The sequence below is a fragment of the Ranitomeya imitator genome, chromosome 3 (assembly GCF_032444005.1).
Source record: "Ranitomeya imitator isolate aRanImi1 chromosome 3, aRanImi1.pri, whole genome shotgun sequence".
In the NCBI taxonomy this organism is placed as follows: Eukaryota; Metazoa; Chordata; class Amphibia; order Anura; family Dendrobatidae; genus Ranitomeya; species Ranitomeya imitator.
In genome coordinates this window covers 234,176,734-234,200,411 of record NC_091284.1, presented here as the reverse complement: position 1 = coordinate 234,200,411, position 23,678 = coordinate 234,176,734, and the positions used below count along the sequence as shown (strand labels likewise).

The 23,678-nt window shown below is 41.9% G+C and overlaps 1 protein-coding gene across 2 annotated transcripts in view; it reads left to right on the top strand.

The window, feature by feature from the left end:
- Positions 1-23,235, top strand: part of C3H1orf116 (chromosome 3 C1orf116 homolog) — a 56,326-nt gene extending 33,091 nt beyond the window's left edge. For both annotated transcript variants that reach the window (XM_069756278.1, XM_069756279.1), the window contains exons 2-4: positions 9,653-9,815; positions 17,884-18,064; positions 20,056-23,235. In XM_069756278.1, the coding sequence (XP_069612379.1) occupies positions 9,702-9,815; positions 17,884-18,064; positions 20,056-22,073 (2,313 nt within the window). In that variant the 5' untranslated portion in view covers positions 9,653-9,701 and the 3' untranslated portion in view covers positions 22,074-23,235. The remainder of the gene's footprint in view (positions 1-9,652; positions 9,816-17,883; positions 18,065-20,055) is intronic.
- Positions 23,236-23,678: the final 443 nt, after the last annotated feature.

The window sequence follows — 23,678 nt, the reverse complement described above, 5'->3', positions numbered from 1 at the left end:
TTCAAAACCTCCCTTTTGGTAGCCCTTACTACAGCCCGAAGGGTTAGTGACATACAAGCCTTATCAGCTAGCCCACCTTTTACGCAAATTTTAGAAGACAGGGTGGTCCTAAAAACAGACCCTGCCTATCTACCAAAAGTAGCCTCCCGGTTCCACAGATCTCAAGAGATTTCCCTTCCCTCCTTCTGCCCAAACCCTAAAAATGAGGGCGAAAGGACCTTACACACATTAGATGTTAGAAGGTGTCTAATCCATTACCTAGAAGCCACTAGGGACTGTAGGGAGGATAGATCTTTCTGTGTGTTTTCAGGGCCCTCGGAAAGGTAAAGCCTCCAAGGGTACATTAGCAAGATGGATTAAAGATGCCATTAACCTCTCATACACCTCAAGCGGAATGTCCGCACCAGGGAAAGTTAAGTCTCAATCGACGAGTAGTGGTGGCTAGGGTTGAGCGGATCGGACAAATTCAAAAATCGCCGACTTTCGGCAAAGTAGGGTTTCATAAAACTCGACCCAATCCTAGTGTGGGATCTGCCATGAGGTTGGCGATCTTCGCGCCAAAGTCACGTTTCGTATGACTCTTTCAGCTCCATTTTTCAGCCAATGAAGGAGGACACAGAGTGTGGGCAGCGTGATGACATAGGTCTTGGTCCCCTCCATCTTAGAGAAGGGCATGACAGTGATTGGCTTGCTTTCTGCGGCGTCACAGGGGCTATAAAGGGGCGTGCACGCCGACCGCCATCTTACTTCTCCCGATTTTGGCATAGGCAGAGGTTGCTGCAGCTTCATCAAAAGAAGGGATTTAGTTAGGGAGGGAAGATTAAGCCCCGAAGCTGCTTGTGCTGTAGCGATTTCCACTGTCCAACACCACCATTTGTTTGCAGGGATAGTGGAGGCTATATCTTTGTGCATCAGCTCTGTAGCTTATTAGGCTGCCTTATAAGGCTCCCTGATAGCTGCATTGCTGTTTGCACGCCGCTGTGCAAACCAACTGCTTTTTAAAAAGCAAAAATCCTGTTGCTCCTTTCTGCACCGTTATCTTGTTTATTTGTCCACACTTTTGTGTGCAGCAGTCCTTTTTATTGCTGCCATACTTGTCCTGAGATCATTGTAAGAAGATTGAAATTGTACTTACAGTATTTTTTTCATATATCTTCCAGCCACTTTCTGCCACTGCATAGATTCAAAGTGACAGGAGACAGCATTTGTCCAGTATGATTAGGAACTATTTTTCCTCCCTTATCGATGTTCTCCCTCACAGGTCATTCCCCTTTGATTACTGGGCATCTAAAATAGACACCTGGCCTGAATTGGCAGAATATGCATTACAGGAGCTCGCTTGCCCTGCTTCTAGTGTGCTATCAGAAAGTCTTCAGTGCTGCTGGTTCAATACAGACCGAAAAAAGGACACGCCTGGCTACCCTGAATGTTGATGATCTAACCTTCATTAAAATGAGCAAATCATGGATTTCCAATTATTTTGCCCCACCTTCTCCTGCTGACACGTAGCTTGCCAGAAAAATGTCTTGCTTTTGGCCTCCCCTTACTGACTTCTCCAATTCTGCCATTTGCAGCTGCTGAGTGTCCACCATAGGCCATTTTTATACCTCCTTAAATGGGCTGACTCCCCCCACAGGGCCATGGTCACCACCTGGAGCAAGCACCCGTGCGAGTGCCGTTTGCCTGGACAGGTGGGTGCGCCCACTCTTGGGCGACGGCACTGGCACAGGGTCCCTTATAGTACAATGAAGTGTCTCTGATGGTGGTGGTGCACAACAACGTCAGACACACCGTTGTAATGAGGGGCCCTGTGCCACTACCACCGCCCACGAGAGTGTTCCCCCCCCCCCCCAGCTCGAACAGTGCTCTACCTGTTATGACCTGGTGGTCAGGACAATAATGGACCTGGTGGTTAAGAGCACACGGAATGACCTGATGGTTACTGATAATATAGGACGAGCTCTGGGACGTGGGAACTCTGCTGACCGCAATCCCTAATCCTATCACACACACTAGAAATAGCCGTGGATTGCTCCTAACGCTCCCTATGCAACTCGGCACAGCCTAAGGAACTAGCTAGCCCTAAAGATAGAAAAATAAAGCCTACCTTGCCTCAGAGAAATTCCCCAAAGGAAAAGGCAGCCCCCCACATATAATGACTGTGAGTAAAGATGAAAATACAAACACAGAGATGAAATAGATTAAGCAAAGTGAGGCCCGACTTACTGAACAGACTGAGGATAGGAAAGGTTACTTTGCGGTCAGCACAAAAACCTACAAAACGACCACGCAGAGGGCGCAAAAAGACCCTCCGCGCCGACTCACGGTGCGAAGGCGCTCCCTCTGCGTCCCAGAGCTTCCAGCAAGCAAGACAACAATCAAAATGGCAAGCTGGACAGAAAAATAGCAAACCAGAGAAAAACAAGCAGTCACTTAGCTTCTGCTGGGAAGACAGGTCACAAGAACGATCCAGGAGTGAACTAGACCAATACTGGAACATTGACAGGTGGCATGGTGCAAAGATCTAAGTGGAGTTAAATAGAGCAGCCAGCTAACGAATTAACCTCGTCACCTGTGGAAGGAAACTCAGAAACACCCACAGCCACCAGAGAAAGTCCATGGACAGAACCAGCCGAAGTACCATTCATGACCACAGGAGGGAGCCCGACAACAGAATTCACAACATCTACCACTTGCAATACTTGCCTCTCCCTGCTCAACCACTGTGTAGTCTGTGCTGTTAAATCCTTCAATGGCACTGCCAATACAAATTTGTTGAAATGATAGTTGATAGTTAAAATATACAGGGGCCCTGGCCTCCATTTAGACCAGTTAATACTTTGCGCCTACTACCACTGTCTGCTACTCAGCAGAGGGGCCCACCCCAGTACCTAGCTATGCCGCCTGTTAGTCCTGTTGCCAATTTTTAACTGCTTTTAGCCTACTTTTTTATTGTGGGCCTATATCTGTGTTTCCTCCTTATCCTGCCTACTGGTCAGCCACTGATAGATGAGTCTGCTGGTACATTGACTCAGACCACTACATTCCCCTTGCACTCTACACAGACAGAATCTGACCCTGCTGAAAATCAGGTTCCCCTTCCCGCATACTATACCACCTTACACGGGGACAAAGAGGAAGGGGCAGGTTCCTTCATCAGGTGAGGGGGCATACTCGTTGGCGATGTCACTGGCACAGGGCCCCTCATAGTACGCAAAAGTGTCTCTGGCAGTGGGAGGCACCACCCGCCGTCAAACACACCGCCGTACTATGAGGGGCCCTGTGCCAGTGCCAAGTGCCAATGAGTGGCCCCCCCCCCCTGCTTGCTCAGGATCACAGCACTTGCAAAGTTGAAATACTTGCCTCTCCCTGCTCCACTGCGTGATGTATTCCACGTTTCCTGGGCCCATGAAAATCTTGAGCCAATCCTACCCCCCCCCCACAACTTTAGCCAAATGACCCACTGTTTTCAATGCCTAACTATTAATATAAAGTAAATTAAGATTGACAAGCTTAATAAATAAGAATTGATGTTTTTGGCATTAAAATGGGCAATGTAGGTGTTTTCCTGTCCTCCACTCACTGCCGACTTTGATTCCCCATTGACTTGCATTGGGTTTCGTGTTTCGGTCGGCCCCCGACTTTTCGAAATAATCGGCCGATTTCACCCGACCTGATTTTTGACAGTCGGGTTTCGCGAAACCCGACTCGATCCTAAAAAAGTAAGTCGCTCAACTCTAGTGGCGGCCTCCTGGGCGGAAAGAGCCGATGCTTCAATTGACCAGATATGTAGAGCTGCTACTTGGTCTTCACCCTCAACATTCTTTAAGCTCTACCGGTTGGACCTAACTTCTTTAGAGCTTACCTTTTGGTAAACGGGTTGTGGAAGCGGTGGTCCCTCCCTAAATGTACAGTCTCTGTAATTCTCTCCGTGGTGCCGTCATGGGGGACAGAGAAAAATGTAGTTACTTACCGATTACGGTGTTTCTCTGAGCCCATGACTGCACCTGTACATTCCCTCCCTTCACGTGTGGGTGTGCACACTAGTATAGTATTTAGCTAGTAATTAAGTAATAATCACGCGGTATCTCTACTAAGACTTGGTAATGTTGAATACTTTAATTATTAACCTGATATTCCCTTCATGCTCTGTAAACAAACTGATGCGGGAGAGAGGTACCGCCTTTTTATCTGTAGGTTTCCTGTCCTTGATGGGCGGATCCCCTCTCTCCGTGGTTCCGTCATGGGCTCAGAAAAACACCGTTATCGGTAAGTAACTACATTTTTTTGAGGCGTCAAATATTGTGCATGCGGACGATTGCATAAAAAAAACGCATTACTGTCTATGGGAGCACATTGGTACACAAGGATATGCGTACGCATGCGTTTGATATGCATGCGTACTTTAGACTGCGCATGTACAGAAAATGATGTCAACGCCTCCACCATGCACATAGAAAACGCAAACGCATGCTCATGCAGCATTTTTGTTTGCATCATGCGCAAAATGACTCACAGGCGTAAGCATGCTTTTGCATGTTTTGGCATGCATTTGCGCATGCAAATGATACGCTACCCAGAGAAACGCTAATGTGAACCTAGCTTAACAATCTCTAAATTGCCACCACTGTGGTATCCCTGGGGCACGCACAGTGATGCAAGGTGTGCATGGTGGGTTTTGTGCCCTTTGCCCAAATTTGTTGACCATTCCCTCCACAATGCTTCTGTCTTGGGTCTAGTAGCAGCCATATAAGGCCCCCTTCACATGCCCTTATAAAACGGGAGCTGGTGTTGTCGGTGACATCCGTCAGGGTGACATCCGTCAGTGTGACATCCATCAGTGTGACATCCGTCAGTGTGACATCCATGTGTCCATGTCGATCAGTGTTTTTCTGGTATTAAGACTTAAATTACAGAACTTCTCCTATGCTTTGCAATCTTAAGCTCATACAGCAAATGGATACCAGTGTTCTCTACATGGTTTTTCACTGTTCATGGACCCATAGACTTGTATTGTCCCTTGTCATCCATGCTGCTGGGAAAAAATCAGACATGTCTCTGTGTGGTTTATACAGATACACAGTCCATGTAAAAACACAGACCTGTGCATAGCACCATAGGTTATAATGGGTATGACACAATCGTATGCGCTGTTATCGCTTTTAAACCAACTGATGGGTTACATTTTAAGTGGACATGCAACGGGCACATGTATATTTAAAGCGTCACAACACACAGAGCGTGAATTGAGCTTAAACTAGTTTAATGACAAAATGGAAAACCTATGGGAAGGCAGTTCAAAGTTGTGCCCGGAGCAATCTTGGCTAGTTCCATTTGACCTACGCATGAATTTCTACAATTCTTTTGTTAATTCAAACTTTTTCAACCAATGTAACAATTTTTGTTTTCCATAGAAATATGGAGTTTTAAGAATACAACACGCAGGCTTACATTAGTTAAGTCATTTTAAGGTCTGCATCAGAATTGATGCTACTTTGTAGGTCCAAGTACCTGATGTGTATTTATATATTGCATGGATAATCATTTTGAAGTTGATTTGCTGCTGTGCTACAAGAAAACTTGGGAGAAACCAGTTTGGCCGTTGTCTTACTATCTACAACGGTCATTATTTTACAAGGGATACAATACCAAATTGTGTTGGGAACAAGGAAAACTTCCAACAGTTGCCACGTAAGTTACCTTGACTTATATTGCACCCAAGATAACGTGCCTTGTACACCTAGACGCATGGCACTAACAACTTAAACTGTATATTTAAATATATATTGGTGGATTTGGCTGTCAATTTAAGTTGTTGTATTACATCTTATAACTCTTTTTTTTTTTTTTTTTTTTTTTTTTTTTTTTTTTGCTTGATACTTTATCCCTGTCAGATTTGCATAAGCGACAGTATTATGCCGTTGACTCTCAGTACTTTGTACCTTTTTAATAACTGGAAGTCATTTATATACAGGTCACTTGTATCATACACACCCATATAAATAGGTCCGAGTATCGTCTTTTTTTTTTCCCCTTATGCTAACATGGGTAATTGCCGATGCAGTCATCAAGTAGTGTGATCTGCACTGATGATGTAAGTAGGTATTATATAGTCCTCCGGTGACTCAGAACTCCACCTCACTCAGTTTGTTGCCTTGAAATAACATTCTATTTGGCAATGTTTTTACGCTTGGCATGATCTGTTTTTAAGAAGATTGTTCACAAAATTTATTTTTTTCAGTCAGAGATGAAAACAGTAGCACTTTAAGCATACGGTTAGTTTGTCCTTGATGGGATTTTGTCCAAACTTGAACCAGTTTTTTTTTTTTTGTTTAAAGCGAAATAAATCTATGCATATGTTTTTAATTTTGGTTGTGTCTCGTTGATTACTACTTCACCCTATGGGCACGGACAAACTTTGTTATCCAGGTAGAAACTGCCTAAAAAGGACAACCAACCCATGTGAAAATGGGAAAGAAACAGAAGAGATCCACCAATGAGGTTAAAAATACATGAATTTTATTGCAATTAAATATACTGTAAAAAAAAATTAAAAAGCACCAGATGTAATAAGTGTACCGTAGGGGATGCCGGGCATATACAGAAAGGGCCAACAAATTCCAAATTGTAAATCTGATTATCAGTTGTGAGAGTAGACTATGGGAGGTTATAATTTATCAAAGATCAATTGCAAATTGTTAGTTTCCTACCCCAAAGACTAACCTCACAGACTAGATAGTGGCACAACGATGGTAAAATGGCAGTCTGAGTAAAAACATATTCTCGTAAAGAGGATGTATCCGAAGTACATATATCTACAGGTAAATGCAGCAATAGCCACTAAAAAACCTTGTTGATCAAGTAAAGCATGAGAGAATGTGGATGATAATTACCAGACAGTAGTAGCCACAGAACCAGAGCCCAGGCATCCCCTCACCCCGACGCGCGTTTCACCGCCAGCTTCTTCTGGGGTTGTGGAGGGGGTGGGAAGGAAACAAACTATTTGCAATTGGTCTTTGGTCATTTATAACCTCCCATAGTCTATTTTCACGACTGATAATCATAGACTTGCAATTTGGAATTTGTTGGCCCTTTATGTATATGCCCGGCATCCCTTACGGTACTCTTATTTAATCAGGTGCGTTTTTTTTTTTACATTTTTGTTCTAGATTTAATTGCAATAAAATTAATGTGTGTTTTTTACCTTATTGGTGGATCTCTTCCGTTTCTTTTCCATTTTCACACTTAAATGGGTTGGTTGTTATTATGGACTTGAAGTGCCCCTCTTCCAGTTAGAACTTTGCTGAATTATTACTTGAGTTTACCTAGGGTGCTCAGGTATGTCCAGAGTATCACGGGTGCTCCAGTGACGTGTTTTGCAGCTGTTAGACAGCTACAAAACATGTAGGGATTGCCTGACAAACCACTGCGAAACAAGCGTAGGGATTGCCTGACAAACCACTGCGAAACAAGCAGCTGTGGGGACGCAAACATCTCACTCGAGCACCCGCAATACTGTTCACACCCCAGCCCTGTAGACAAACTCGAGTAACAAGCAATTGTGCTTATTACTACTGCTCAATAAGTATATTGCTGTGCATATGCTCTTTTTTTGTTTGTTTTGTTTTTGTTTGTTTTTTTACATCAAAACTACACAAAGCAGCCCAGTAAGTGATTTAAATTGCTGAAATCTGGGACTCTGTCTCTACTTTATGATGCTCAGAGACTGGGTGGCAAAAAATGGGTGAGACTTCCTTTAAAAATGAATGTGCGTATACCGGTGTCTAATAGATGTTTTGTGCATATACAGCATACATTTCCCATAATGGAGAGGAGATGCAGCTTTACATTCATCTTGTCCTCTGCTTGTAAAAGCTGATGGGAAAATACCTGTCACATGCAGGAGGCAGGGGAAATGGCCTGAAACAACATTAGAGAATGCAACAAGATGCTGCAGAGTGAGCAAAAAGATGGCAATTCTATGTTGTATTTATCCTTTGCTGCCATTAGATTGGTGTCTGCATAGCAAATTGTTATACAACAGAAATGGCACATAAATTGAAACGGATATGCACCACGTCCACAGAAGAGCCTTTTCGTTATTATGTAATACAAATGGCTGCTGCTGCACCATTCAGGTCAAGTAAGAAAATTGCTTCAGTATTTTAGCAGTTTCAATCTTACAAGTCTGCTGACAGTGCTGTGTGGAGGAGGCGTATAAATGCTTACCGTAAATATTTGGGGTAAGTTCACATTAGGTTTTTATTTATTTATTTTTTCCTGCAGCAAAACCTGATTTCTTGGCAGGAAAGAAGCTGCGGCAAAAAAAACGCAGGTTTAGGTGAGATTTTTGGGCTAACTTGTGTGTTTATCCATGCTAATGTCCATGTCTTTTCTGCATGTCTTTTCTGCAGAAAAAAAGCTGCAAATGATACCGGCGTTTTTGCAGCGTTTTTTTTTTCAACACCCAGTCAAGCCAATGGGTGAAAAAACGCTAAAAGTGACATGCTCTATGTTCAAAAAAGCAGCAAAGCACAAAATCCTAATGACAAAAAAACCAATGTGTGTGAGATTTCTGAAATCTCATAGGCTTTGCTGGTACTGTAAAAAGCTGCTGAAAATTAGCATGAAAAAGCAGCAAAAAAAAACGCCGGTACCCTTACAGTATGTACTATTTTAGCAGCAGCATGTATATGAAATTTTATTTATCCCAGAGTATAGCGTTCCACAAGTGCTCCCTAGGCGGTCACTAAAGTTAGTGTTCTCAGCGCTCTGCCGTAAAGCGACTCTATCACCAACTTCATACGTTATTATAGATTTTAAACATGGTGGGACTAGTGTACATTGAAACTCCATATCAGTTCGGCAGCCTGATATTAAAGTGAGCTGTACCCAAGCTATTACTGACAGCTGTAGCATCTAATCAGGAGCCACTCTGTGACTACAGATTATTGGATCCTGACTGTGCATTATGCACACAGTCAGGATTCCCCACAATTGCAAGATCTAACAGTTGGAGCTGTGACTGCCAGTATATTGAGTGCTCATGTTCTGCTACTTAAACTGAATGAAAAGGTATGCTTCTACATCGGTCGTCTTATTAGTAGTAGTGGGCAACATGTGTTTTTCAGTGGTTAGAACTGTTGCTTTGCTGCACTGGGGTCCTGGGTTCAAATCCCAACAAAATCAACATCCGCAAGTAGTTTTTGTGTTCTACCCATATTTGCTTGGGTTTCCTCCTGGTTCATGATCACACTCCAAAGATCAACTAATAAAGAAACTAGAAGTGATCCCCAATGAGGACCGTGGTGGTGATGTCTGTAAATCGCTGCAGAATGTGATGGTGCCAATAAAGCATAATAAAGACTGGATATGATTTTTATCAATGTCTCAGTTGTTGCACACGTTAGGATTTATTGCAGTAACTGAGATTTTTAAAAAATGTTTTGATATGAATTCTCAATTAACCTCTCATTAAAGTGTATATGTAATAAAATTTTATATATATATATATATATATATATATATATATATATATATATATATATATATATATATATATATATATATATATATATATATATATATATATATATATATAATATATTTTTTTTTATTTTGCAATATTCAAGTTTTCAATTTTTCCTTACAGCTTTCAAACTTAAAATTGCTCCAACCTTTCCTGTGACCTGTTCTGGGTGATGCCTGAAAAAGCCCCCTGGACTCGGCATGTAGGAATGGCAGGTTTGAACAGCGTGGGCAGCACAGGCAGCTGTGACAGCATGGAGAGCATTTCTTCCAACCATTCTGCATTTGTAAGTATTATTCAAAGACCCTTCGTCTTCCCCCTTTTTTTTTTTTTTTTTTTTTTTTTCCTAGCTTAGAATTTCAGTACAAAATTATCATGGACTTCAGTGGGTCAGGCACACTACTTGTATTGGTGATGACTGAACCTATAACATTGGGCAATTGTGATGCACTATGGTCTTTGCAAGCAAAGCCAGACCCAGTGGTGCAGATAAGGTTGTTGGAGTGAATTCCGCCATACTTCCTATAAGATGTTTGGTGCATTTTATGCTGTATTTAAAGTATAAAAATGAATCATCCCATCTTTTACAAATCTGGGAGCAATGAGTATTTTTTTTCCAAAGTGTTGTGAGAACTGTTAAGTGTGGGCCAGTATGTTCTAGCATCTTGTTTAGATGTTTGTGGTATGTTCTTTGAAGACTGGATGTTGGTCAATTGAATTTTTTTTTTTTTTTTTTATTTAGTTCTCCTACATTTTAGAATCCTCATTCTTGCGTGAAGGGCTAACAACGTTGCTACATGGGCTGTTCATTATTAGCGGTCTGAGCCCCCATTAACACGCTGGTCATCGGAATAAAGGCCCTTTTGCTGATTAGCTGCATATTGCAATACCAGACAAAGCCTCACACATGGAGAACAATGGAAAAAAATTTATTTATTTGGCTAGATTGTTCCACCAGCCCCTTTGTTTTGGTCAATAATTCACTGCCTCCTACTACAGATCCTCTCTTCCTTTGGTGTCAAAGACCTCGCCCTATCTTGGATCTCCTCATACCTTACCAACAGCACATTTAGCGTTTTCCCACTCCCATACTACCTCTTCATCTCGCCCCCTCTGTTGGTGTCCCCCAAGGTTCTGTCCTAGGACCTCTTCTCTTTTCAATCTATACCCTTGGCCTGGGACAACTCCATAAAGTCCTATGGCTTCCAGTACTATCTATATGCCGATGACACTCAGATCTATCTCTCTGGTCCAAATGTCACCTCTTTGCTCTCCAGAATCCCAGAGTGTCTATTAGCCATATCCTCCTCCTTCTCCTATCGCTTCCTCAAACTCAATGTGGACAAATCTGAACTCATCATCTTTCCTCCATCTCGCACACCTTCCATACCTGATCTATCTATCACAGTAAATTAATTCACACTTTCCCCCGTTCCGGTAATCCGCTGCCTCGGAGTAACCCTTGACTCTGCCCTGTCCTTTTTAAACCGCACATCCAAGCTCTCACCACCTCCTGTCGCCTCCAGCTCAAAAATATTTCCAGAATCCATTCCTTCCTCAACCCTCACTCTACAAAAATTCTTGTGCATGCCCTGACCATCTCGCGCCTCGGCTACTGCAACATCCTCCTTTTGTGGCCTACCCTCTTAATACTCTTGCACCTCTCCAGTCCATCCTTAATTCTGCTGCCTGACTAATTAATCTCTCTCTTCGCTACTTTTGCTTCCGCTCTTTGCAAATCCCTTCACTGGCTCCCAATTTCCCAGCGTGTCCAGTTTAAACTACTAACACACTGTCCTACAAAGCCATCCATAACCTTTCTCCTCCGTATATTTCCATATTAATATCTCAATATCTTCCCTCATGTAATCTCCGGTCCTCCCAATACCTCTTTCTCTCCTCCACGCTTATTCGCTCCTCACCCAACCGCCTCCAAGACTTCTCCTGAATATCCCCCATCATCTGGAATTCTGTGCCCAACACGTCTGGTTATCCACTACATTTGGATCCTTTAAATGGAACCTGAAAACCCATCTCTTCCAAGAAGCTTACAGCCTGTAAAGACCACACGGCCACCTCAACACCATCTGAGCTACTGCTGCCCCCGACCTACTGTCTCCTTCCCCACAATCCTGTAGAATGCAAGCCGGCAAGGGCAGGGTCCTCTTCCCTCTCTACCAGTCTGGCATTGTTAGTTTTGTTTACTGTAAGTGATATTTGTATTTTGATATAACCCCTTCTCATATACAGCACCATGGAATTAATGGTGCTATATTAATGTGAGAATTGATCCCTAATGTCTGGGTTCTCCATTCTTTAATTCTTAGTCATGTCTGTTAGGTCTTTTTCTAGAAAACTGGTGATAATCGACAGCTTTGACATTGCCACTCCTATCGTTGCCTAGTTTTTCTTGAGTGCTGGATGGCAAAGCTAGGTTTACATCTTAAAATATATCTGTATATAATATTTAAAGATGTAAACTGTTGCTCTCTGTCTCACTGAAAGTCATTGGAAAAATCACAGCATATCTTTTGACTCCATATTTTTTTTTTTTTTTGCATACTTCAGATTTTTACCTAAACCAATCTGAGCAGAGCGTTATCTGTTACATTTCCTCCTTGTTGTAAATGGCACAGATGTGTCCTCAGGCTGAAGGCAGCAAGTTCAAGCTTTGTGGCTCAATGATTAACCTGCTCTGCAGAACAAATGATTATGGAATAAAAAAATAAAATGGGCTACTAAAAGTGTTTCACCTTTGTCCCTGTTACACCATATCTACAGGAAAATTTTAGGATTTCTAAAACTTTATTGCACTCTTTCTGGTGGTATATTAGATGACTTGATGATTCAAGGCCACTTTACAGAAAATGATAAAGCACCATGCCAGCGTGTTTTTTTTTTTTGTTTTTTTTAATTGCAGCACCTAGTTTTACACTTACCAGCTGCCATCTTCATCTGTTCGCGACGCTACTCTTAAAGCTCATCAAGAGAATGCCAAGAGTGTGCAAAGCAGTCATCAAAGCAAAAGGTGGCTACTTTGAAGAACCTAGAATATAAGACTTAATTTCACATTTCAGTTGTTTCACACTTTTTTGCAAAGTATATAATTCATTATTTTTTAACCCCTTAGTGACAGAGCCAATTTGGTACTTAATGACCAGGCCAATTTTTGCAATTCTGACCACTGTCACTTTATGAGGTTATAACTCTGGAACGCTTCAACAGATCCCGCTGATTCTGAGATTGTTTTTTCGTGACATATTGTACTTCATGTTAGTGGTAACATTTCTTCGATATTACTTGCGATTATTTATGAAAAAAACGGAAATATGGTGAAAATTTTTAAAATTTTGCAATTTTCAAACTTTGTATTTTTATGCTCTTAAATCAGAGAGATATGTCACGAAAAATAGTTAATAAATAAAATTTCCCACATGTCTACTTTACATCAGCACAATTTTGGAAACAAAATTTTTTTTTGTTAGGGAGTTATAAGGGTTAAAAGTTGACCAGCAATTTCTCATTTTTACAACACCATTTTTTTTTTAGGGACCACATCACATTTGAAGTCATTTTGAGCGGTCTATATGATAGAAAATAATGAAGTGTGACACCATTCTAAAAACTACACCCCTCAAGGTTCTCAAAACCACATTCAAGAAGTTTATTAACCCTTTACGTGCTTCACAGGAACTGAAACAATGTGGAAGGAAAAAATGAACATTTAACTTTTTTTTGCAAACATCTTAATTCAGAACCATTTTTTTTATTTTCACAAGTGTAAAAACAGAAATGTAACCATAAATTTTGTTATGCAATTTCTCCTGAATACGCCAATACCCCGTATGTGGGGGTAAACCACTGTTAGGGCGCACCGCAGAGCTTGGAAGAGAAAGAGTGCCGTTGTACATTTTCAATGTAGAATTGGCTGGAATTTAGATCGGACGCCATGTCGCGTTTGGAGAGCCTCTGATGTGCCTAAACAGTGGAAACCCCCCACAAGTGACACCATTTTGGAAACTAGACCCCTTAAGGAACTTATCTAGATGTGTGGTGAGAACCTTGAATGCCCAAGTGCTTCACAGAAGTTTATAATGCAGAGCCGTGAAAGTAAAAAATATTTTTTTTTCCACAAAAAAGATTTTTTTAGCCCCCAAGTTTTTATTTTCACAAGGGTAACAAGAGAAATTGGACTGCAATAGTTGTTATCCAATTTATCCCGAGTACGCTGATGCGCCATATGTGGGGGTAAACCACTGTTTGGGCGCACGGCAGAGCTCGGAAGGGAAGGAGCGCCTTTTTGGAATGCAGACTTTGATAGAATGGTCTGTGGGCATTATGTTGCGATTGCAGAGCCCCTGATGTACCTAAACTGTAGTAACCCCCCCACAAGTGACCCCATTTTGGAAACTAGACCCCCCAAGGAACTTATCTAGATGTGTGGTGAGAACTTTGAATGCCCAAGTGCTTCACAGAAGTTTAGAATGCAGAGTCGTGAAAATAAAAAATATTTTTTTTTCCACAAAAAAGATATTGTAGCCCCCAAGTTTTTATTTTCACAAGGGCAACAGGAGAAATTGGACTGCAAAAGTTGTTGTCCAATTTATCCCGAGAACGCTGATGCCCCATATGTGGGGGTAACCCACTGTTTGGGCGCACGGCAGAGCTCAGAAGGGAGGGAGCACCATTTGACTTTTTGAGCGCAAAATTGGCTGTCGTGTTTGGAGACCCCCTGATGTACCTAAACAGTGGAAACCCCCCAATTCTAGCTCCAACCCTAACCCCAACACACCCCTAACCCTAATTCCAACCTGATCCATAATCCTAATCACTAACCCTAACGATAATCGCAACCCTTACCCCAAAACAACCCTAATGTCAACCCTAACCATAACCCTAATCAAAACCCTAAATCCAACACACCCCTAATCCTAATCTCAAACCTAACCCTAATCCCAATACACCCCTAATCACAACCCTAACCTTAACCCTAATCCCAAACCTAACCCTAATGCCAACCCTAACCCTAATACCAACCCTAATCCAAACCCTAACCCTAATCCCAACTCTAACCCTAACTTTAGCCCCAACCCTAGCCCTAACTTTAGCCCCAACCCTAACCCTAGCCCTAAGGCTACTTTCACACTTGCGTCGTTTGGCATTCCGTCGCAGTCCGTCGTTTTGGACAAGAAACGGACCCTGCAAATGTGCCCGCAGGATGCGTTTTTTGCCCATAGACTTGTATTGCCGACGGATCGTGACGGATGGCCACACGTCGCATCCGTCGTGCACTGGATCAGTTGTGTTTTGGCGGACCGTCGGCACAAAAAAACGTTCAATGAAATGTTTTTTTTTGTACGTCGCATCCGCCATTTCTGACCGCATGCGTGGCCTTAACTCCGCCCCCTCCTCCCCAGGACATAGATTGGGCAGTGGATGCGTTGAAAAACTACAGCTGCTGCCCACGTTGTGCACAATTTTCACAACGTGCGTCGGTATGTTGGGCCGACGCATTGCGACGGCCCCGTACCGACGTAAGTGTGAAAGAAGCCTAACCCTAAATTTAGCCCCAACCCTAACCCTAAATTTAGCCCTAACCCTAAATTTAGCCCCAACCCTAGCCCTAACCCTACCCCTAATTTTAGCCCCAACTGCTGTTCTCCTGCTGGCCGGCAGATGGAGACAGATGGCGGGCGCACTGCGCATGCGCCCGCCATGTTCTTCTGCCGGCGGCCAGGAGGAGCAGCAAGAGGATCCAGGGACGCAGGTGAGTATTGTAGGGTCCCCGAATCCCCCTATTTCTCTGTCCTCTGATGTGCGATCACATCAGAGGACAGAGAATTACACTTTACTTTTTTCTTTTTTTTTTTGTGGTCGCCGGTAAACAGTTAATTTCCGGCGATCGCAAAACAGGGGTCGGTAAAACCGACCCCGATCATGCTCTTTGGGGTCTCGGCTACCCCCGGCAGCCGAGACCCCCAAAGATTCTCCCGGTGCCGGCCGGCGGGCGCACTGCGTATGCGCCCGCCATTTTGAAGATGGCGGCGCCCACCGGGAGACACGAGGAGCATCGGGGGAGCTAGGTGAGTATTGGGGGGCCACCTGGGACCCCTTTTCTCTGTCCTCCGATGTGCGATCACATCGGAGGACAGAGAAATTAAAAAGAGATCGCGTTTTTTTTTTTTTTTTTTTTTTTTTGCGATCGCCGGTAAACTGTTAATTACCGGCGATCGCAAATGTGGGGTGGGTTAAAAACCCCCCGAATCACACACACACACACACACACACACACACACACACACACACACACACACACACACACACACACACACACACACACACACACACACACACACACATACACACATATATACATACACACATATATACATACACACACACAGGGTGGAGCGCGGTAATTTGCTTTTTTGCACTGCATGCTGTGGCGGCACTGTCGGTCGAAGAGAGGGGAGAGTGGGTGTGGCTTACAGTGGCTGATGGGAGATTTGTATTCCTCTGCCTTTCAGTTGCCATCATGCAGTGGACACGTGAGGAGAGGTCATTTTGTGTTGAAGCGTATTTTTCAAATGCCCACTCGATCATTGCAGTGCAGCGTGCTTTTCGTTTACAATTCGCTGTTCCTCCACGCGGACGTGTTCCTGGACGGCAATCAATTGTAAATTGGGTGAATGCATTCAGAACAGCAGGGAATGTGTCATGTGTACGAAGGGGACCTGAGAGAAGGATTACAACACCACAAAACATCGAGAGAGTTAGAGCAGCAGTACTGCAATCTCCGAAACGCTCTGCTCAGAAGCAATCATTTGCTCTTGGCATTTCAAGACGTTCTCTCCACCGGATTCTTCATGATGAACTGAATTTTCACCCGTATAAAATGTGTGTGGTCCAACATTTGTCAGCATGGGACTATTTGACACGGCGGACCTCTTGTGAAGACATGTTAGCAACGATACCCCGTGACGCAATTGTGTTTTTTTTCTGATGAGGCACATTTTCACCTCATTTTCACTGTGTGGTGCGCCATATCACGAGTAGGCATCATTGGTCCTTACTTTTTTCAGGATAATGGTCGTGCCATAACTGTGAACTCCGAACGGTACTTGTCTATGATACAGGATTATTTTCAGCCGGCTCTTGAGGCAATGGAACTAGAGGATACATGGTTCCAACAGGATGGTGCCACTGCACACACAGCGAGGGTTACCATGAATTGTTTGAGGCAAATGTTTCCTGGACGGCTTATCTCTTTGAGGGGAGATGTGAACTGGCCAGCACGCTCACCAGATTTAGCCCCATGCGATTTTTTTCCCTTTGGGGTTACCTGAAGTCTAAGGTGTATATCAACCGTCCCAACACCTTGGAAGACCTAAGGAACAATATTGAAGCTGAAATTGGCAGAATACCAGTGGACATGCTTGTTAGAGTTCATGAAAACTTCAGAAAACGTATGCAGCAGTGTGTGGATAGCGAAGGTCGACATTTGCCAGATACACTATTTAAAACCATGTAATTTAAAAATTCCATTACTGTTCAGTATAATTAAAATATAAAATAAATTTTTCTAATGATCATAATTTTTTTATTTCATTCCCAAATCAGCAAATTACCGCGCTCCACTATATATATATATATATATATATATATATATATATATATATATATATATATATATATATATATATATATATTATAAAATTTTCACTCAAGGAGACAGATTTTTTTTTTTTTTTTTCTTTCTGCTGTGACAAGCTTCACAAAGCCATAGAAGTAAAAGATCCATTTCTGGCTGCTTGCAGTTGTGATGGCTTGCCACCCTTGTCTCTTATCTGCATATTCGAATATTGCTACCATTTAAGTAAAAAGGGGCCATATAAATGCCTAAAATGGAAATTAGGAGAGCCATCGAACAATTTGGAAGGATAGTATAATGGACAGCACAGTCTTCGGCTAAGGCCGGTTTACACATCAGTGTTTTGCAGCCAGAGTTCGGTCCGTGTATATGCCCATGAGGCTGCCAACAAGTTCTGGACAGGAGACCCGTGGCTTGTTCTTGCATCTTGGTCTGTACTTGTACATTCAAGTTTTAGTTCTCGTTTCCCAGAGGTCCATAGGAAATTAAAACAGAAATCTAATTGCTACACTAAACTTCTTGACTTTCCTTTCACCAGTTTCTAGCTCCCGAATGCACATTACCAACCGGTCTATAACAACTATTATATTTTTTTACAGACTTTCCTGGTGTTAAATGATCTTTTATATAAGTTAGTATATATCTTGTATTGGAGATATATATATATATATATATAAAAAATTTTTTTTTTTTTCTTTTATAGAGCGGAGATGGATATGATCATCTTTCAGCTGAAGAACGGGAATGCTTGATGTTTCTAGAGGAAACAATAGACTCTCTGGATAATGAAGATGATAGTGGGGTATCCAACGATGAACTGGAGACAACTGAAAAATCTGCCAGCCATTCGGGGACTGAACCAACAAAAGCTCCAAGTTCTAGTGGTAATACATTGCATTTCTTCTGGAAGAGCTCTGTCTCCTATCTTCAGTGTCTAATGGAATTAACCAGTACTAACCACTGGTTTTAGAAGTGTTAAGGCCCCGTCACACTTAGCGACGCTACAGCGATCCCGACAACGATACGACCTGTCAGGGATCGTTGCTGCGTCGCTATGTGGTCGCTGGTGAGATGTCAAACTGTGAGATCTCCCCAACGACGCAGCAGCGATGCAGCGACCTGTACAACGATGTCACATGGCAGCTATTTCATGACGATTAACAGACCTCAATGAGGGAAGTCCTGTCATGAGGTCGTTGGTAAGGTGTCAAACACAGCGATGTGTGCTACCCAGCGGGACCTCAACAACCAAAAAAAGGTCCAGGCCATTCCGACACGACCAGCGATCTCACAGCAGGGGCCTGTTCGCTGCTACGTGTCACACATAGCGAGATCGCTACTGAGGTCGCTGTTGCGTCACAAACTTGTGACTCAGCAGCGATCTCGCTAGCGATCTCGCTATGTGTGACGGGGGCTTTACAGGAATAGGTGGCTTCTTTTGATTTGTAGCAATCTGCTTAAAAGGATTGTGCCAATACTGACTATCTTTGTCAGGCCTTTATGGAAACGCACCATGCGTCTACAACCACTGTCCCATTCAGCCAGGGAAAATGGGAGGCTTATTTTTGTGATCCTATAAATAGATGATTAGTGTTGAATTTGAGACAATACATTTAAATGTACATTAATAAAGCACTGTGCTTGTGTATTTCCGTAGATGGCGATGCTATAACTTGTCTTTTGGATTTTCCATGTGATTAGTAATAAAATAAAAAGTGTGTGTGTGTGGGGGGGGGGGGGGGGGGGGGGGGGGGGTTCTGCTAATAATGAAGAAAAATTATTATTAACCCACTGGATTCAAATAATAAATGAATTGAAGTGGAGTAACACCTGAGTTTAAGTCAAGGGCTGCACCTCTGTCACTGTTTCAGTCATTGACAGGCTGCAGAGGTAATGTCACGTGAGGCTGCAGTGGTCACTTGTGCAATGGCAGAGGCGCTAATGCCAGTTAATGGGTGCAGTGGTCACGTGCGCTGTAGTTGTGATGTCCATGCTGAAGCAGAAAGGAAACGCTGAACCTAGGGAGAGTGAGCAACATTTTAGAGTGAGCTTATTTTAATAAAGCAGTAGCCATTAACTGATTTAAAAAAAAAAAAAAAAAAAACACCTTCTTGGAAAACCCCTTTAATGAATAATATAGTGTTGTTTTCATGATGATCTGATCAATTCCATGTGTTACTGTGGTGGAGCGACCGTTGGGCTGGATTTGGATGACCGTAATGCATAAACATGTTGTAAGGTTTTTTTTAGTTTAATGATCCAAACGATTAGTGTTTATAGACTCTTATGAAACTGTTGGTTTGGGTCAAAGTTTAATGTCAATTTTCTTTGAAATCTCCCTTCAATCACCCTGAATATTTAGCACAGACTGCGATCGTCTGTTCCATTCAGCTACTGCCGTGATCAATGTTGAATGTTCAGGTGCTTCATAAGAGGTGTGGCAGCTGTATAAAGGTTATGACTTCTTAATCCATGTGAGCATTCACTGTAAATGTTAAACCCTTTAACATTGCTGTTTAGCTGGGTTACATAAAGTACACATTATGCAATGATCCACATGTCTAGATGACAAGTTGAAGAGGTATGGAACTTCTAAATATATCTGCAAAGGGTGTGATTAAACACCTAAAAATTTCATATCCCATCATCTCCTATATAAGGATCCTCCCTTCCTCTTACAATATGTTCCATTCTGATTTGGACATTAGGTCCTCCAAAACAAATTTATAGTACATTTTATTTTTGAATATCCGATATTAATGAAGCTAGTTATTTTTATTCATAAGATGGTTGAAGTGGTAATGTGGGTTTATGTATAACTGTGTAATTAAAATGGAACAAATATAGTAATTTAAGCTGTCATTTATGTTTTCAGGTAATGATAAACCTAGACCACTGAGTACAGTATTTCCACAAGTGGAAGAATGGGCCTCTGTTGCTAAAATTCCCCAGGGATACCACAGTTTTCCAAGGATAATACAGGTTTCTCGTGAGGAAAACCCAGTACATAAAGCAGAATCTAAGCTTCCGGAGTCTGAATCAGACCAGGCTAAGTCCTGGCATGGGAAACCAAAAAGCATGTCTTCCATTAACCGACCACAAACAGGGGAACCTCAAATGGACTTCCTGATTATACCACCTCCTGAACCATTCAGAGATCCTCAAGTTCATATAGATAAGAGACGCTCTGTTACTGATCCTACAGATGCACGTGAAGTAAGATATGAGAAACCACAATTTAGACCAGCTACAATCTCCGAATATAAAGAAATGCCAGCTGTAGTAAAGCCATTTAGTATACCAACACCACTGTTTCCAAGAGTCTCCTCCCCAAAGAGTACCACAAGTTCACAAGAAACGGTTACCCAGGTTGAAGAAAAATTGGTGGATGTCAAACAAGGCCCACCAACGGCACCAAAGCCACGTGCTCTGCCACCCCATATAATCATTAAGTCAAGCTCTGGTGTGGTATCTAATCTAGATCCACAGAGTAGACCAAGAACATTTTCAGCACATGAGAGATATAGTGACAAATCTCAAGAACCTACAATCCCAAAGGTTCCTCACTCCAAGGAACATGAGCGTGCTAGGCTTGAAGCATTACAAAAATTAGGCTTTATTGCAAAATCAAGTTCACAAGAGAATATTTCATTGCCGTCTTCAAAGACCGATCTGTCTCTACCACAAGGTGTTGGTGACCAAGGTGACAAAGATCTTAACAGGAAAAGTGATGTTAATCAGCAAAGTAAAGTGGATTTAATGAGCACAAATTCTACACAACCTTCAATTACGCATAAGGCCGATGATGGCCAAGTAAGAAATGAAAGCCCAAGCAAGAACGGAAAAAGCATGAAATTCGGCTCTCCAGAAAAAGTGGAGCTTGTGAGTGGAGCTACTTTAATTCACAAAGACCCTAATACAGTGGAAATCCCTCCACAACATATTAAAAGTAGTGTTTTTGGAAGAAACAGACCCAGTGTTAAGGTAGATATGCAAGAAAAAGGTGATGATGTAATTCAAATGTCTAAGTCTTTAAATGAGGTCCCCACTGACACTGCTGGTTCTTCTAAGAACATTGAAGCAGACACTACAAAACACAAATCGCCATCACATTCTCGTGCTTCGTCAACAGTAGACATCAAATCTGGTTATAGCACTAATTTATTAAATACTGGATCAGATGCTTCTTTAAAAAGTGTAAAACAAGACCTTGATGGTAAACCTTCGACTTTAAAAGCAGCACCTGTGGAGAAACAAACTGCCTTTCCTGAAATTCATCCCGTTCCATTGAACACATCTGGCCATCTATCTATAGGCGAGAAATCTCAAGAAAAATTGGGTTCCTCTGAGAATATTAGTACCAGTCCTGGAAAACCCTTTAGTTTTCCTCGACCAAAGGAGATTGTGGTCACTCACCATAGTCCAGAAGTGCAAGGGAAGGATAAAGTCCTTGATAAGAGCAACCGGCACAGTGCTCATTTTGAACCTTCCAATGAACCATACCTTCACTTTCCTCAAGGCTCAGTTCCTGGTCTCAGACAAATAAACTTTAAGGCAAACACTTTAGAACGGTCTGGCGTTGGCCTTAGTGGTTCTATGTCAAGCATTGAAAAAGAGTCTCAAAAGGCAAACAGCTCTTTCTTCAAGAAACCACTGTTTTCTGGAAATTTCTTGCGAAGCAGTCGACCTAGGCCAGCATCGCTCGGCACTGGAAAAGACTTTGCCAACTTGGAATCGTCTACAGCGGGAGGGGAAACTACTGAGAAGCGTTCTTTCTTTTCAAGGCCTTCTCGCTCTTCTGCTCCTGTTACTAGTGTTAAAATTACTCCAAAGGGAACTTCAGAAGAGCATCGGAAAGAAGCCTTGAAAAAGCTTGGCATTCTAAAGGAATAAAAAGTTGCATAATATGTATGCTGTGTGAAGTGACCTGAAAAGTTAATGTGCAGTTATAGTGCTCTTTATAACTTATCTCTTTATAATTTTAGTCATGGAACTCTTGAATTTGAGACTTTTTCCTCCCTTACTGGCAATTTATCATCAGGTTTTACCGCACGATGTAAAGACAGAGACCCTGATTCCAGTGATAATTACTGGGCTGCTTGATTTAGTTTTGATAAAATCGCTGATGGCAGTGGGAAAGAAGACTAGTAAACCTGCTGCCATCTAGTGAGCCATATTCCTGACTTCTGAAGAACAATGCCCCCACTACTGATCAACAGCTTTCTGTCGATCAGTGGTGTGGGCAGGGCTACACAGAGGATTAATGGTGGTTTTATCAAAACTGCAGCAAGGAATCCAGTAAAGTAATACATTGCTGTAATCAGGGCCTTTGCTCCTACATCATGCTGCTTTAAGATGGGGTAGCAAATCCTGACAGTTTCCTTTTAAGACTACAATTCATAATCTCTATCTGGATATTTTTTTTAAATTCCTTTGCAACGTAATTAATAGAACTAATAAGCGTTAATGCAGATATAGGCAACGTTAACTCGAATTCCTTGATGTCTAGGTTGCTGTTCCATGCAGATGAATCATTGTACATGACTTTAAACTTCGTGGCACATACCAAATTAATAGGGATTCCACGTTGAGCACTACTTAATTTTTTTACTTGGTTGTGCTGTAATGCTAATGTATTGTAATAAAATAAAAAAAAAAATTTGTAATGTCTTCTCATTGCTCATGATGATTTTTTTTTATTTAACCTTTGGTTTAACCATTTTGCTTTTCGGTGCCAGGGTAATGTACAATCCTTTTACCACATCAGTGTAAATACATTAAGTATTAACCCTCTGTTCTTAAAAAAATACTTTAAAATTAAATTAACAAACCAAGTCACATCATTAAAGAAAACTGTGAGTCATGTAAACACCTAATTGTCGACTTTCATCTGCCAATTCACTGAAAGTCTTTTTTTTTTTCCTTATGTATAGATAAATCTGGTCTGTCTGTTATACATTGTATAATCATGAGATGCTCTAGGTTTATGTACATTTTGTTTTATTGCACACTTTCCTGTACATTGCTTCATTAATAAAGTTTTAATCTTTTTGAACTTGTGTTGATTCTTTTTTATATTCTTGTAATTTTTAGAATGTTTTCTAAAATAACAGGAAGATATTGAGATGGCTTCTGAATGCCACATGGGCAGCAGAGGGAAGACTTTTTCATGTGACTGGGGATATCAAGGTGTGTGGGTTGACCAGGTGAAGCCCCTTGTTGTGCCCTAGACTTGTACCTATTAACCCCTTTACGCCCAAGGGTGGTTTGCACGTTAATGACCGAGCCAATTTTTACAATTCTGACCACTGTCCCTTTATGAGGTTATAACTCTGGAACGCTTCAACGGATCCCGGTAATTCTGACAATTGTTTTCTTGTGACTTATTGTACTTCATGATAGTGGTAAAATTTCTTTGATATTACCTGCGTTTATTTGTGAAAAAAACGGAAATTTGGCGAAAATTTAGAAAATTTTGCAATTTTCCAACTTTGATTT